Source organism: Drosophila teissieri, chromosome X, assembly GCF_016746235.2.
Source record: "Drosophila teissieri strain GT53w chromosome X, Prin_Dtei_1.1, whole genome shotgun sequence".
Classification (NCBI taxonomy): domain Eukaryota; kingdom Metazoa; phylum Arthropoda; class Insecta; order Diptera; family Drosophilidae; genus Drosophila; species Drosophila teissieri.
This window is the reverse complement of record NC_053034.1, coordinates 14,093,868-14,108,377: the sequence shown is the minus strand read 5'-3', so window position 1 is coordinate 14,108,377 and position 14,510 is coordinate 14,093,868. Positions and strand designations below refer to the sequence as shown.

At 52.7% G+C, this 14,510-nt stretch overlaps 4 protein-coding genes across 4 annotated transcripts; 2 read left to right on the top strand and 2 right to left on the bottom strand.

Annotated features, from left to right (window-relative positions):
• Positions 1–543: 543 nt before the first annotated feature.
• LOC122623843 (39S ribosomal protein L38, mitochondrial) lies at positions 544–2,196 on the top strand. The gene is made up of 5 exons (XM_043803198.1): positions 544–751; positions 823–978; positions 1,044–1,401; positions 1,463–1,761; positions 1,823–2,196. The coding sequence occupies exons 1-5, from the start codon at positions 601–603 to the stop codon at positions 2,107–2,109; spliced, it is 1,251 nt and encodes a 416-aa protein (XP_043659133.1). The 5' UTR covers positions 544–600; the 3' UTR covers positions 2,110–2,196.
• Positions 2,128–8,119, bottom strand: LOC122623842 (inositol polyphosphate-4-phosphatase type I A). Its single transcript, XM_043803197.1, has 9 exons — positions 7,832–8,119; positions 7,493–7,631; positions 7,201–7,359; positions 6,841–7,146; positions 5,706–6,221; positions 4,976–5,525; positions 3,579–4,905; positions 2,777–3,510; positions 2,128–2,708 (listed from the first exon to the last, which is right to left on the bottom strand). The coding sequence occupies exons 2-9, from the start codon at positions 7,611–7,613 to the stop codon at positions 2,576–2,578; spliced, it is 3,846 nt and encodes a 1,281-aa protein (XP_043659132.1). The 5' UTR covers positions 7,614–7,631; positions 7,832–8,119; the 3' UTR covers positions 2,128–2,575.
• A 393-nt stretch (positions 8,120–8,512) lies between these two features.
• LOC122623797 (F-box/LRR-repeat protein 4) lies at positions 8,513–11,964 on the bottom strand. Its single transcript, XM_043803133.1, has 10 exons — positions 11,049–11,964; positions 10,901–10,994; positions 10,524–10,728; positions 9,847–10,458; positions 9,685–9,794; positions 9,460–9,624; positions 9,239–9,404; positions 8,984–9,175; positions 8,834–8,903; positions 8,513–8,771 (listed from the first exon to the last, which is right to left on the bottom strand). Exons 1-10 carry the CDS (start codon positions 11,370–11,372, stop codon positions 8,706–8,708), a joined length of 2,004 nt encoding a protein of 667 aa, XP_043659068.1. The 5' UTR covers positions 11,373–11,964; the 3' UTR covers positions 8,513–8,705.
• A 659-nt stretch (positions 11,965–12,623) lies between these two features.
• Positions 12,624–14,448, top strand: LOC122623191 (tRNA-dihydrouridine(20) synthase [NAD(P)+]-like). The gene is made up of 3 exons (XM_043802191.1): positions 12,624–12,885; positions 12,957–13,919; positions 13,980–14,448. The coding sequence occupies exons 1-3, from the start codon at positions 12,678–12,680 to the stop codon at positions 14,228–14,230; spliced, it is 1,422 nt and encodes a 473-aa protein (XP_043658126.1). The 5' UTR covers positions 12,624–12,677; the 3' UTR covers positions 14,231–14,448.
• Positions 14,449–14,510: the final 62 nt, after the last annotated feature.

Here is a 14,510-nt window from a genome sequence, read left to right as displayed (position 1 = left end):
TTCTCGGCGATTCTCAAGGTGTGAACTTAAGGTGCGGAAATTTAATAAAATAATTAAATGTTTTCGTACATCTTAAAATAGTGTGTTATATGTGTATAAGTCGTGTGATACTTTATCTAAGACAGAGCGCCCTTCTCGGCGATTCTCAAGGTGTGTACTTAAGGTGCGGAAATTTTATAAAATTATTAAATGTTTTTCTACATCTTAAAATAGTGTGTTATATGTGTATATGTCGTGTGATACTTTATCTAAGAAAGAGCGCCGTTCTCGGCGATTCTCAAGGTGTATACGTAAGGTGCGGAAATTTAATAAAATAATTAAATGTTTTCGTAAATCTTAAAATAGTGCGTTATATGTGTATAAGTCGTCTGATACTTTTATCTTATTAACTTCATTTTTCTTATTTAAATTCATGGATATTCTGTTTCTAATACACATAATAATACGTTGTGTTTATATAAATTTCATATATTAAAGCTACCAGTATTTAGAATTAAGTGATTACTATCACGATATAAATATATCATTTTCAGAAAAAATATCGATAGCGATATCGATTCAGACGAGCCGCCTGAAAAGCAAGACAAATTACAAAACACCATGTCTTTCGGTAATTTGTTAATGAAAAGCGGCCTTAATCTGGCCGTGCGTGATGCGCAGGCCGGCGTCTTGGTGACCGCCACCCGCCAAGGACACACCATCCGCGGCAAGGCGCCCGGCGTGGCGCGTTCGCTGGAGCAGCGGATTCGTGGTAAGTTGATGTAACCACTCCGGATCACTTTTCGCTCACATAGCAATCGCCTCGTCCATGTCTTCCCGCAGAGGAGAACGTTGAGGATCCGGAGGTGGTGGCCCGCATCAACATTGGCTTCCCGCAGCTGAGGGAGTCGCGATCGGCGCAGCTAAAGGCGCGACTGGAGCACCTGAAGACCCAGCGCAGCGACAAGCAGCTGGAGCAGCTGGCACGGAGCAACAAGTGTGAGTAGCGATCTTGGGCACTATTGATATATATGTGCTCATAGCTGCTGATTGTGCGCCCACAGTGATTATCGATTTGGACAAGGTGCAGCGCACCTATGTGAAGACCACGGGCCAACACGATCTTCGCCTGCTGGCGGACCACTACGGCATCTTCGAGCACCTCTTCGGCAGCGCCTACTTTGTGCCCCGCGTGCCGCTCAACATAAGCTACCAGCTGGACGGCGATAGCCTGGCACCCGTCTACAATGGCAATGTGATCAAGCCCACGGAGGCAGCCAAAGCGCCTCAGATCAGCTTCGATGGCCTAGTGGATCCCATTACGGGACAAGCCGCCGGCCAGGACACTTACTGGACCCTGGTGGCCAGCAATCCCGATGCACACTACACAAATGGCACTGCCGAGTGCCTGCATTGGTTCATGTAAGGTCCGTTTTATTATGCATGATCTTCGGCTAATCCTCGTGTGTTTTGTTTCTTCCAGTGCCAACATACCCAACGGCAAGGTGAGCGAGGGCCAGGTTCTCGCCGAGTATCTGCCGCCGTTCCCGCCGCGCGGCGTTGGCTACCAGCGCATGGTCTTTGTGCTCTACAAACAGCAGGCGCGCCTTGATCTCGGCTCTTATCAGCTGGCGGATGCCGACTACAGCAATCTAGAGAAGCGCACTTTCAGCACCCTGGACTTCTATCGCCAGCACCAGGAGCAACTGACGCCGGCTGGCCTGGCCTTCTATCAGACCAACTGGGACGAGTCATTGACGCAGTTCTACCACGATGTCTTGAGTGAGTAGAAACGTAGTTTACCAATCGGAGCTCATACTCATGCTGGTTATCTGTCGCGCAGAGAGCAAGGAGCCCGTTTATGAGTACGACTTTCCCAAGCCCTATCTGGCCGACCAGAAGTTCTTCCCGCTGAAGCAGCCCTTCAATCTGTACATGGACAAGCACCGCGACCAGAAGCAGGTGAACAAGGAGTATCTGGAGCGCAAGCTGGCCAAAACGCATCCATTCGAGGGGCCAGAGAAGCCGCTGCGCTATCCCAATGCCCATCCCATACGCGATGTGCCCTCGTGGCTGAGGACCGAGATCCGGAAGGAGCGTTTGGGCACCGGGCGTGTGCAGGACTACTAGGAATTCGACGCTGTTAAGTTTTGTGTGTAATAGTGGTTAACAAGTTCTGTTTTTTTATTCACTGGAAGTACATGAGTTGCTAAAGTACACGGTTGCCTCATCTGCAAACTACAACTACGCGGATATAGCCTAAATAAATATGGAAAGGGGGGAGATTACTAGATGTAATCCATGCTACGGAATCGAAATTGGAATCGTGTGATGCGTTAACAATTGTCCGGAGGATGCTCCATCAATGTGCTAATTTAATTAGTTACCTATTTGTATTAACTTATTCGTTATTCGCTTTGCTTGCCTCGCGCAAAATTGGTTAAATTGTTTTTTGGATTTTTGGCACAGTTTTATACGTTTTCCTTTGCTTCGCTGATATATGTATCTCGCTGCAACTGCGGTTGGTTCATTAAGTAACGTCCGCTCTCCAATGGGACATCATCCGGAAACGGATACCCACCACCCCACGGCGTCCTTAAGTCTGCGCCTTGCCGTAACTACCTACTGGCGGCCTGTACATGGCCGGCAGGAAGGAGACCTGAGTTCGATTGAAGGCATACTTTCGCTTCCCGATGTTCTTGAGCACGTTGTCCATGCGCGTGCCCTCACTGAAATCAAGTAGCGTGCATGAAAATCACCATAAAAATCATCCAAGTATTTCAAATTCGAAACTCACCTTCGCATGGTGCTGAGCGCGTAGGGCACATGCTTCGCCGGCAGCTGGAACTCGCGCACCAGGACACGACACTGCTCGAGGGTCACCGCCATGCCAGTGCGATCCTTGGCGCTCTTGCACGAGGTGAACCGCAGGCCGTCCATCAAACGGCACGCGTCCTCGGCCAGGTGCAGAATCTTCACGTTCTTGGACACATTCGCCCGCAGCTGCTGCTCCATGAAGCCGAGCAGAGACTGCAGCGATTCGCCAGTGTCCACCGAACCGAGTCCCAGCTTGCGATACCGGCCAAAGTACTGGCTCAGGCGCAAGTAGTTGTCCCAGTTGGAGCGATGCTGCTCCTTGGTCTGACCCAGCGTCTCGGCGAAGCTGGCCTTCTCGTTGATGCCGATGTTGAAGAAGACGGGCGTGATCTTGAACGATATGGAGGTGCCATTGCCCGGCAGCGAGTGCTCCGGCACCGGCAGCTGCACCTCCAGCGCCTGCCGCGATCCGGTGATCCGTGGCGTGGGCGTCTGAGCCACTTCACCCTGCGCCCGCACCAGCTGAAAGCTGACGGCGGACAGGTCCTCGATGGCGATGCACATGTCGCTCCACATGTCCGCCTCGTTGCCGTACAGCGTCAGCAGACCCTCGAAGTAGGCCAGTGGCCCCAGGTCGCGCAGCATCACCAGATAGCCCATGTCCAGTTCGCTGCCCCACAGACGCAGCATCAAGGAGCTGACTAGCGCAGTTAGCTGGAGAGAAAGGAGATCGAGATCAAGAGCTGCACAGGCTGCAAACTAAGTGATGAATGAATGCTTACCGCCTGGGAGAAGCAGACATCCCTGCGATACATGATGCTCGCCTGGAGGCGATTGCAGCGCATGTCCTGCTGCAGCCGCTGCACCGAGTGCATCAGTCGCGCGGTCTTCAGGAGGCGATCCATGGCGTGCCGCAGCTTGCGCATGCTGGGACGCAGTTCCGCCGCCCAGTCTGTGGTCATCGAGAGATCCAGGCCGTCGGTGAACTTGTTGCCCTTCTTCACGGCCACAGTGCCGGAAGTGGCGCCACCACTGCCCACGGACTGCGGCTTGAGATCCAGTGCCAGATTGGGTGCCTGCTTGCCGGCTGCTGAGGCCGCAATCACGTCCGGCGCCTGTTGTGGTGCCACAGCGAATCCCTCCCGCTTGATGGGCGCCTTCGGGTGACGCAGCCGGATCGCCGGACTGTCGCAGCGACCGCAAAAGAACTTCAGCTTGCTGACCAGGCACATGACGCTCGCCTCGATGTTCAGCTGGGTGAGATCCAGTGGCTCCGGCTCCTCCGTGGGCCGGTAATAGTTGGCCGACGGCGAGGAGCTCATCAGCTTGGTGTCCAGGAAGCCCGCCGGTGGCTGCTGATGCTGATGCTGCCGCTGTCGCTGCGCCTGCCGCCCGATCTCGTCCAGATCGATTAGCTGCAGTACGGATAAGTCAGCTGGCGGATCCGATGGCGGAACTTGCGTGGATGTGTTGGCCTCTGATGGCGTTTGCCAAGCAACCGGCAGCGACTGATATGTGGCCTCCTCCTCCTGCTCGGCCTGACGACCCGGATTCCCGCCCTGCTCCAGGCTGCGCAGGTGATCGTTGTAGCACTTCACCACATGCTGCAGCGAATCGATGGCCCGGATATCCAGCGAGCTGGACGGCGAGCTGTTGCTCGGATGCCAGCTGTTCGAGCGCATCAGCGGCGGCTGACCGCGTGGCCAGAGATCCGGTGGCGCCACCACCGGCGTGGCAAAGTCCTCCAGCTCCGGTGACTTCAGTTCCAGCGCCGTCAGTTGTTGGGTTATCTTGCGGAACGGCGACATCGGCTCCATCAGCACATTCTCCGGCTCCTCGATGATGCGATGGCGCTCGATGAAGGCCACCGCCTCCTCCACAATGCTGGGCTCCCAGAGATTAAGCAGCGTGCGTGTGCGAGTCACCATCTGGTTGCACAGCGGCATCATGTCCATGGAGCTGCGCCGACTGGCCAACTGCAGCAGCTGCGACATCAGCTCGACGATCTCCTTGCGCAGCTGCTTGGTGGCCTGCACGGCATCGTTGGCCGCCTGCACCTTGCACGCGTTGCTCTGCTCCAGCTTCCAGGCTTTGCTCTCCTGCAGCAGTCTGGCCGAAGTGAAAAGAAACGAATCAATAAGTCTTGCGTCCATAGAGAGGATGATGGTAGCCCACTCACTTGATGAGACCGCCACACTTGCGTCCCTTGGCATCGTGGCGCGTGAAGGCGCCCACGGTGACCACGTCCAGGAGGCCACGTCGCTGCAACGTGTCGTTCTGTGCCCACATCCGCTGCACGTGCAGATTGACCGGAAGGAACTCCAGCGCCTCGTCCGCCTTCGCGGAGGAGCGCTTAAAGGCGACACCATCACGCGCCAGCTGCTGGATATTCTGCTTGGCCTGCGAGTAGTCCTTGAGCAGGCGCAGATGCTCCTCCAGCAGATTCATCTGTCGCCAGCGCCACTCGCCGCTGAGCTCGCCCATGCCGGAGATCTCCTGCAGCAGCTCCTTCTCGCGCTGTATCCAGATGGAGAGCAGCTGCTGGGGCAGCTGGCAGCACAGGCGCGACTCCAGCAGCGTCTCCTGCACACTGATGTCCGCTCCCAGCGACGAGTGCAGCCGATATGTGCGCAGGCGGGGATTGGAGCACACCCGCTGCAGGCCGCACTGCTGCGGCACAAACAGGCGGACTCCCAGCTTCGGCGGCAGCGACTGGGTGCGCCGATGGGCTGCAGGTGGGTGCAAAAGATGCAGGTCAGTAGGGTAGATGCATGCGAAAGATACTATCTTGGAGCAAATGATTCTACTCAAATGATTCTTCTATCCTTGTCGTTTTCGAAGAGCTACTCTCCAACCCCAAACCCAAATCACATTAAATAGAACCCTAGGATGTATGCCCCCCATCTCACCACGTCTGCTGCTCGTAGTGGCTCCCGCGGCGCCTGTCGATCCCTCGAAGAGCTGTGTGCTAGAACGAGGCGGTCCATGGCCCGACTGGCCGGGCTCCACGGCAGCGTCGGGTGACCAGGAGGCCAGCGTGATGAAGCCGCACTCGCCGCGCGGCGATGTCAGTGGCAGGCGCAGCCGGCTGGTGTCCTGGATGACGCCCAGGGCCACCTCGGCATGACCCAGCGGCACTGCGGTGAGCGTCATCCGTTCGCGGACATCGTGGACGCTGAAGCGAAGGCGTGTGCTGGCCGACAAGCCGGCGCTGCGCTGGAAGCGCATGGTGCAGAGGAACTGGGGTGTGCGTGTGCGCTCCTGCAGCTCGGTGCGTGCGTGCTCCCGCCACACGCAATCCTCTCCAGCCGACGGCAGCAGCGAGCACACCACCTGCGGGTTGGGCGGTCGCCCCAAAGTGTCCAGGGGCAGGGTATCACAGGAGAGGGCCATCTCGCAAATGGGCAGCTCCGAGAGATCGAGTTCTGTAAGTAAGAGTAGACCAGGTTGATGCAATGGAACAGAACAGAAGGGAAGGGAAGGAAACCGAAGAGCAGGCGGCACAGCTAAAGCAGGAGGGGATTGAATAACAAACAACTGGTTAATTTCGTTTAAATTCATAAGCAAAACAAAGTTTATTCCAAGAATAAATTCATCATTTTCAGTCCAATCACATGGATCGCAATGCACCTCCAGCTCCCGTTGGGATTACACATAAGTATACAACATATAAATTCGAAAATGGAGTAATGGAGTAATGGAAACTAGTGGTTTAGTCCTGCGATTTCGATTAGATTCTAGGGACTGATACAACATACACCGAAATGTGATAGTACAATGTGCAGAATGTTTGCGAATGAAGCGTCTTTAGTTGGTCCAGATGGAATCTAAAGATGGAATCAAATGACTGTAAACCGGGTGGCTGTGGGTGCATGGAAGTGAGCGAGAGGTTTTGGGGTGCAGTTGGTGGAACAGTGACATGGCTCAATATCTGGTTAACTGGTTAACAAAACTAAAAACAATAACGACCGTCGCGTTTCCCGATTGTTTGCATTTGCGTTTCATTTTGTTATTGGTTTTTGGGTTAGAACTGTATAAGATCACCTTCAAACGGCGCCACCACCTCCGTGGTCACAGGCACGCTCACGGACAACTCCTCCGCCGGCTGGCTGTGCAGCTGCTGTAGCTGCTCCTGCATTTGCTGCTCCAGCGGCATGCCGAGGTCAATGTGATTGCCCATGGAGGATGCGCCGCTGCTTGGCTGGCGACTCTGGCTGACAATCTGATCCTTTAGCTGGCGGATGAGCGCGTTCAGCTTCTCGCTGGAAGCGTGCTCGATGCACTGCACCCAGGCCAGGCGTTCGGCCGACGAGCGTGTGATGAGCCGCTCCGATGAGCTGTCCTTGAAGTCTGAAACACACAGTTCTTAGCATAGTACTCATAAATGTGTGGATAGTTTCCTACCTAGATCGAATACGTAACCGTCGGGATCACGATCCTCATTCTGAATGCGCGCACGACAGTTCTCCAGCACCAGGAGGCCGGCCACCGCTGACTTGGGGTCCTTATCCTTGAGGTAGAACAGTAAATTGCCACGCAGTTTACACCAACGTTCAACTCTGACTGTGGGCGGTAGAATGAAGTGCATAAGCCAAGTGCCTGGACAGGATTGGATGGTGTGTGGATGTGTGTGGGTGTGTGTGCCCGTGCATGTGCATGGATGGGGGTGAACAGATGGTAGTGGTGCAATCAATACCTTCGCTGGACCGCCACAGGAAGCCCTCCTGGCGGTCGGTGATGATGAGCAGTCCCTCCTTGTCGAAGCGGGTTGCTGGATTGCTGGCCAGGGAGTTCAGTTCCGGCTTGTTAAAGCGCATGGCTGCGTGTCACTGGACCTGATGGATATACACAAATGCCACAATGGTAGACCACTCGTTTAGCAACTCCATAGATGGACGGGCACGCCCGCAAAGCGCAGAATGCTCAGCCACATCAATAATTCACGGCAATTACACGATGTGTACGTGCTGCTAGGGGGCGTGGCCGGCGGAGGGGGCGGCTGCCCTACTGGGTACACACACACACATATACATACCTCCTGCTCCTCCTTCTCCTCCTCCCCTTTTTTGGTCCTGCGACCTCGTTACTTTGTTGTTATTGTTGTTGCTGCCTCTGCTGCTGCTGCACAGCTGGCTGCCCAATTCCCCCCACACCGCTGGCGCTCACTATCTGGCTGGTCCTGGCCAGGAGCTGGGTCATCCGTCGCTCCGAGTGACTCCCCTTGCCCTCGATTGTAAGTACTACAAGCAACTAATTAAATTTAGCAACTAATTTTGATAAGCGCACTGCGCTACTGTTTCTTATTGGAAAATAAGCTAGAGATGGCAGCTAGGGATGGCAGGCTCGGTCGTGAGTATCGCATGAAAGTTCTGGATATACAGACATGCAAAAATAGCAATTACGAAGTTAATATTTATGTTTAATAAATAAAATAATTACTGTGCATATTTTAAAATCATTTGATTTGTACCTTTATATTCCAATTGGAAAACCTGAGCAATGATATAGTGCGGTCACACTGTTAGCTTAGTGATGGCAGAATGTACCGATAGTATCACAAATATTTATATTTGAAATAACAAATATTAATTTATGTGATTTCTTTTAAAAGTTATTAAAAATCATTTTCATTAATAGTAAATAAATTTTGAATTAATAAAGCAGTACATCTACTCCCAACTCATGCCATTAAAAAGCCTGATGTGCTTAGCATTAGTTGAAGTGATTAAAAAATCGCCACGTTTAATATCAAATATCTCATATTCATAACAGCATATATATATAACACTTTACTATAAACGAAGAGGGAGAGTGAGTGTGATCTAAAAGTACACTTAGCATTGTACTAGGCATAATTAGAATAGCTACTAGGACTGGATTGTCCCACTTCCGGTTTCGCCGTTTCCGGTTCAGTGATGTCGACTGCTCTTTATGTCCACGTTAAATTGTCGCGACCAATCCGCCAGCAATTGGAACTGTGTAATAAAACGGCGTTAGCTACGAATGGAAAGGATAACTCTAGCGAAGATCTACTCACATCCCGATCCATGATGTTGTCGCAGAAACTCAGGTCCAGCAATTGGAGCTTGGGGCAGTGCACTAAAATGCTGAAATCGAAGTGAATACAATGTTTAGGCGATCTAAAACAGATACTTCAACTACGAATGGCAAGGGGAAAGGGACCTACTCATAAACACGCTCGTGCGTTATGTTCAGAATGCCCATTAGGTCCAGTTGCTCCAGATTCTTGCCCAGGGCGGCAATATGCATGAGATCGCGTTCGGTGGTTCCTCGCACCGCCGACAAGAAGAGCTTCTTCAGCTTGGGGCAGTTGGACAGCAGCTGGAACAGCCCATCTCCAAGCGATGCCTCCCTCAAGCTAAACGAAAAGAATTTGTTATTAATGGAATTCGCATTTGCAATTCCATCGAGAAGCACTCACCACCAGCCCAAGTCCAGCTCCTCCAACTGATGGAGACGCGCCAGCGACTGCAAGCCTCTGGCCGACAGAAAGTGCGCCTTCCACAGATCCAGCGAGATCAGCTGCGTGTTGTACGTGGCCAAATGGGCGGCCACATTGTCCATGTTCACCGAGACACCACAAAATGCTAAAGGAAAGCATGAATTTGGTTACACGAATCAAGTTGAAGTTATCCAACTCACCAAGATTCAGGTGCTTTAGCTTGCGATTGCCCTCGAGCATGCTGAGCAGCAGTTCCGTTTCGAAGTACGTTTGGAAGAGATCGAGACGCTCCAGGTTCTTGAGATTGGCCAGACAGGAGAAATTTAGCAGCGGCGGATCAGTGGCACAGTTGCGCAGGCTCAACTCTGCGAAGGAAGATCGGAATCTATAGTTTAAAAATTCAATAAAGATAAGATGAAACCCACCTATCAGGTTATCACAGACTATGCCCACGTTCTCAATGCAGCTGGCATTGAGAAACTTGCAGGAGTTCAGCCGCAGGTGGGTAAGATTATCGCCGCGTTGGGTCAGGAATCTGAAACAAGTCATCAGTTAGTTGATACGCTTTGGCATTGTTGTGAACCCACTTCTTGAATTCGGTGGGCGAGACATTGCCAAAGCCGCCGCACCACGACAAATCCAGCTTGCGCAACATGGTGGCCCGGCGTGCCAGGGTGCACAGCAGCTCTGAGCTGGCCACATGCCAGTAGGGCTTCAGGCTGAGCTCGGCGTAGAGCAGCGGATGCGTGGAGATGTCGTAGAAGGTGCGCGACACTTGGCCCACACGGAACAGGGACTTCAGGTCCAGGTAGCTGAGTATGCGCAGTAGGATCTCGAACGGCAGATCCGTGAGACAGATTTGTGGCGGCGTCTCACCGCCATCCACGCAATTGTCCGCCAGGAACTGGCTGAGATCGTTGTTGATGAACTCGTGCAGCTTGGTGGCACCGTCTTTGCCGCAATTCGGCTGGAACTTTAGGGTGCGCAGCTTATAGCTAATTGGTCCGCCACTGCCACTGTCGCTTGGCGGTGAGCCAATCACCTCCGGTGGCGGCGACACCAGCGTCCGGCTCTGCTGTGTCCTCTGCTGCTTGGCCAGCAGGTTCTGCGTTTTGGAGACTGTTCGGCCGCACAGCATGATGGCATCGATTTCCGTGTAGTAATTGAGTCGGCTGTGATTGAAGTCGATGCGCAGCGTTCTGCCAAAGAGTAGGTTGCTATATTCCCATTCCACTCTCACCAGCATCGGTCGCCAAGTACTCACTTCGTTACCATCGTGGTCTTCTTCAGTGCCGGCGCAAAGCGACGGGAATCCCTAGGCGGCCGGGCTAGATCGCTCTCCGTGGCCTCCCACAAACAGGTCCAGTGTTTGGTCAGGCCGTACGCCCAAATGCGGACGACGGCGCCCGGATTGAAGGTCTCAAAGATGGCCACTTCGGTGGGCACCACGAACTCCTCGAAATAAACCACTGCAATCGATAAATGGTATGATGAAATAGTGATTCCCCTCTAGTCATCATGACCTTGCAACTGGAGACAGAAATTGTCAAGTCTAAGGGATATTTAAGGCAAACAAATTCTGAACCAACTGCAAGTGGATATGATTAACCTATGCCGGATACCTTGAACCGGGCGTCTTACCAACATAGTCGTGTGTCTCCAGCTTCGGCAGATTCTGGGGCTGGATTTCACGCGTGGCGGACGGTGCCCGCTGCCACCAGTCGCCATAGGTGCGCTGCGGGCGAGAGTTGAATGGGAACCCTGTACGGATGCTTCTGCATGGACTCACCATGGGAAAGGTCTCCGGATAGTCGCCATAGGCAGGGAATTTCGTTGGCCTGCCAATCACATTCGCCGCCGTATACGAGATGCTGTAATCGATGCCATACTGTGAGCTGAAATCGAGCACGCCCAGCACATACTGCTCCAGGTAATAACCCTGATCGGATTCCGTCGACTGCATCTTGCTGTCGCATCCAAACCAACCGCCGTGTTCGCCGCCCTGCCTTTGCCGCTGCAGCATCGCCGTGAAATCGACGAGGGCGTCCGCCTCCGCCGCCGGGCTGTCCGTGTCGCTGGACTGCGCTGGTTCGCCGTAGGCCAGCAGGGACATGGCCAGCGCCAGCTGCCGTGGGCGGTGGCCGTAGGTCAGCCTCAGTGTGTCGACCGCCGCCTGCAGGCTGCGTCCCAGTCCCAGTTCCCCACCCGCGTACCAGGGCACGCGTTGGGCATAACCGATGGGCCAGAGTCGCTGGGGCCACTTGTTCCTCTGGTTCCGCTCGCCTGGCTGATGATGTCCAAGTATTCCCGCTGCTGTGCCGCTGGCTGTGTTGTCAGGGCAAATTGTGCTCCTCGAGAATATCCGGATCCTGTGCTTGACTTCGCCGTGGATCGGGATCGCCTGGCTTCGGTCACGTTGCTGGGCCAGACCTTAATGCCTCTTGTTCCCGCTTTTTTCGTCGTTCTTCTACGCTGCTAATCCAATTAATGGCCACTTTCGGAGTCCTCTTTGGGTTCCAGCTTTATTCGCGCCTCCTCTTGTTGCTCTATTCGCTGGCCGCCGACCTCTGACCTCTCCTGGTTATGGTGGGTGCCTCGCTAGGGTGGCGATTCTCTCGGTGATTCGCGGTTATTCAGCAATTTCTGTGCCAAAACAAAAAAAAATGTTTGGCTTGTTTTGTTTAAATGACAAAAACAATACTGTTATCGATAACGCGAACATGTATCGCAAAATATACTGTGAATCCCATAGTACGTTTTAAAAAATACCAAAATACACCAAGGGAAATTGTTATAAATCAGATTAAAGGAAAAATTAAATAAAAATATAAAATAATTTTGAAATGATATAAATATTTTTTTTTTCGAGATGGGATGAAAACAGAACAATTATAATTAAGGGTAATACAATCAAACCATACAAAATAACAATGCTTATAAAGGCAGAATTCACTAGCTCGAGTGTTAATGGTAGGTCAGGAATTAATGGGAAAATTATATGAAAAATATAATATATTCTTCTATATAAATTGGCAAGCAGTTGATTAACTTACTTTGTCGAGATAGGATGAAAACAGAACAATTATAAGTAAGGATCAAACAATACAAAATAATAATGCTTATAAAGGCTAGGTCAGTAGGTTGAGTGTTAATGGCGGGAAAAGTATAATTTACGCTTATCTAACTAAAAACATAAAGAAATACAATTAAAATAAAACGATGTCATATAAATAATATATATAATATTCAATATATATATATGGTATTCATAAACCGTTTCAGATTGAATGGCGTAAATCCGTACCTTGAATGACGGCTGGACGTCTCGTGCAGAGGCCGCCCTGAGCTAGCGTGCATAGGCCGCCCAAGTGCACAGCGTGCAACAGCTGAATCCGCGAATTCGATTCGATTTCAATCCATGCTGCGATTGCCGACGATTCTGAGGAAGTCCTTCAGCATGAAGACACGCCAGAGGCTGGACTACCGCAACAAGCTCATCCTGGCGCCCATGGTGCGCGTGGGCACGCTGCCCATGCGCCTGTTGGCCCTGGAAATGGGCGCGGACATCGTTTACACGGAGGAGCTGGTGGACCTCAAGCTGATCAAGAGCATTCGCAGGCCAAATCGTAAGTGGGCATTGCCCCAGATCCATCTACATATGGTTTATTTTGTCTAATCCTTTGGTTAAACCTGGCAGCGGCTCTGGGAACGGTGGACTTTGTGGATCCGTCGGATGGGACGATTGTATTCCGCACCTGCGCCCAGGAAACGTCACGTCTGGTGCTCCAGATGGGCACCAGCGATGCTGGACGCGCTCTGGCCGTGGGCAAGCTGCTGCAGCACGACATATCCGGTCTGGACATCAACATGGGCTGTCCCAAGGAGTTCTCCATCAAGGGCGGCATGGGCGCCGCCCTGCTCGCTGATCCCGACAAGGCGGCACTCATTCTGCGCACCCTGTGCTCCGGCTTGGACATTCCAGTCACCTGCAAAATACGCATACTGCCGGACGTGGAGGGTACCATCGATCTGGTCCAGAAACTGGCCGCCACAGGCATCGCTGCCATTGGGATTCATGCGAGAACGCGCGACGAGCGACCGCAGCATGCTGCCCATCCCGAGGTACTGCGCGCCGTTGCCCAGGCAGTGGACATTCCGATTATCGCCAATGGCGGTTCGAAAAACATGCACTGCTACGAAGATCTGCGCAAATTCCAGCTGGAATGCGGCGCCGATAGCGTGATGGTGGCCCGTGCTGCCCAGATCAATGTGAGCATCTTCAGGCCGGAGGGCTTGCTGCCCATGGACGAGCTGATCGAGAAGTACCTGCGCCTGTGCGTCGACTACGACAATGCGCCGCACAACGCCAAGTACTGTGTGCAGAGCATACTCCGGGAGCTGCAGGAGACGCCGCGGGGCAAGCGCTTCCTCCAATGCCAGACGCTGCAACAGATCTGCGAGATCTGGGAGCTGGGCGATTACTGTCGGCGCAAGCAGAGGGAGCTGAAGACGATGGGCAACTCGGGACGGGCGGAGGTGGAGCCACCGGAGGCGCTGGCAAAGCGACAGAAGCTAGAGGAGGCAGCCACGGCCATCACGGACGAGTACGCCGGCGTCATTTGTCGGAACATGCCATTCCTGCGCTCCACCTATCCCAGTGGTAAGTGTTCCGTTCACTATGGTTTGGTGGCCATGTTTCATCTGGTATTTCCTCCCACAGATAACCATCTGCCGAAAACGCAGCTATATGTGCATGCCGGAAAGGCTGGCAAATCCCCGCCAGCCTACGAAACGCAGCAGTGCGACAAGCTGTTCCGCTCCATCTGCTCCTTCGATGGCCAGCGCTTCAGCAGCTCCTTTTGGGAGAAGAACAAGAAGCAGGCGGAACAGGGCGCTGCTCTGGTGGCCCTGCTCCATCTCGGCCAGCTGGAGGCGGAGGTTCTGCGCGACAATGGCAGCCTGCTCAACTGAAGCGATCCTCTTATTTTATGTAAATGACAACCATCTGGCTATGTTTGGACTCCATTTGTCATGCCTTTTTTGTTATTTGATTATTGCAATGGACATTGCAACTGCCTTAAGTGCTGGGAGTAGTTAAATGCTACCGTAACTGGACTACCTCCGTTGCGTTTACAAAGTGTGCATCTCAATAAACAGAACTGCACTGTGTGGTGCTTTAGAAATATGGATTTTAAGTTGTTTTTACTGGGCCATTGTCCTCTAATTTGTGCAAATCCTTGTTATCAAAGGA

Bases quoted from the DNA above. Each gene is read 5' to 3' on its own strand.
- LOC122623191 (XM_043802191.1), top strand. From the start codon at position 12,678: ATGCTGCGATTGCCGACGATTCTGAGGAAGTCCTTCAGCATGAAGACA. The intron at 12,886-12,956 runs GTAAGTGGGCAT...TAAACCTGGCAG, and splicing joins GAGCATTCGCAGGCCAAATC to CGGCTCTGGGAACGGTGGAC. The intron at 13,920-13,979 runs GTAAGTGTTCCG...TTCCTCCCACAG, and splicing joins GCGCTCCACCTATCCCAGTG to ATAACCATCTGCCGAAAACG.
- LOC122623843 (XM_043803198.1), top strand. From the start codon at position 601: ATGTCTTTCGGTAATTTGTTAATGAAAAGCGGCCTTAATCTGGCCGTG. The intron at 1,402-1,462 runs GTAAGGTCCGTT...TGTTTCTTCCAG, and splicing joins GAGTGCCTGCATTGGTTCAT to TGCCAACATACCCAACGGCA. The intron at 1,762-1,822 runs GTGAGTAGAAAC...TCTGTCGCGCAG, and splicing joins GTTCTACCACGATGTCTTGA to AGAGCAAGGAGCCCGTTTAT.
- LOC122623797 (XM_043803133.1), bottom strand. From the start codon at position 11,372: ATGTCCCTGCTGGCCTACGGCGAACCAGCGCAGTCCAGCGACACGGAC. The intron at 10,729-10,900 runs GTAAGACGCCCG...TATCGATTGCAG, and splicing joins GGAGACACACGACTATGTTG to TGGTTTATTTCGAGGAGTTC. The intron at 8,904-8,983 runs GTAGGTCCCTTT...CTTCGATTTCAG, and splicing joins ACGCACGAGCGTGTTTATGA to CATTTTAGTGCACTGCCCCA.
- LOC122623842 (XM_043803197.1), bottom strand. From the start codon at position 7,613: ATGCGCTTTAACAAGCCGGAACTGAACTCCCTGGCCAGCAATCCAGCA. The intron at 7,360-7,492 runs GTATTGATTGCA...TACCGCCCACAG, and splicing joins CCTGTGGCGGTCCAGCGAAG to TCAGAGTTGAACGTTGGTGT. The intron at 4,906-4,975 runs GTGAGTGGGCTA...CACTTCGGCCAG, and splicing joins AAGTGTGGCGGTCTCATCAA to ACTGCTGCAGGAGAGCAAAG.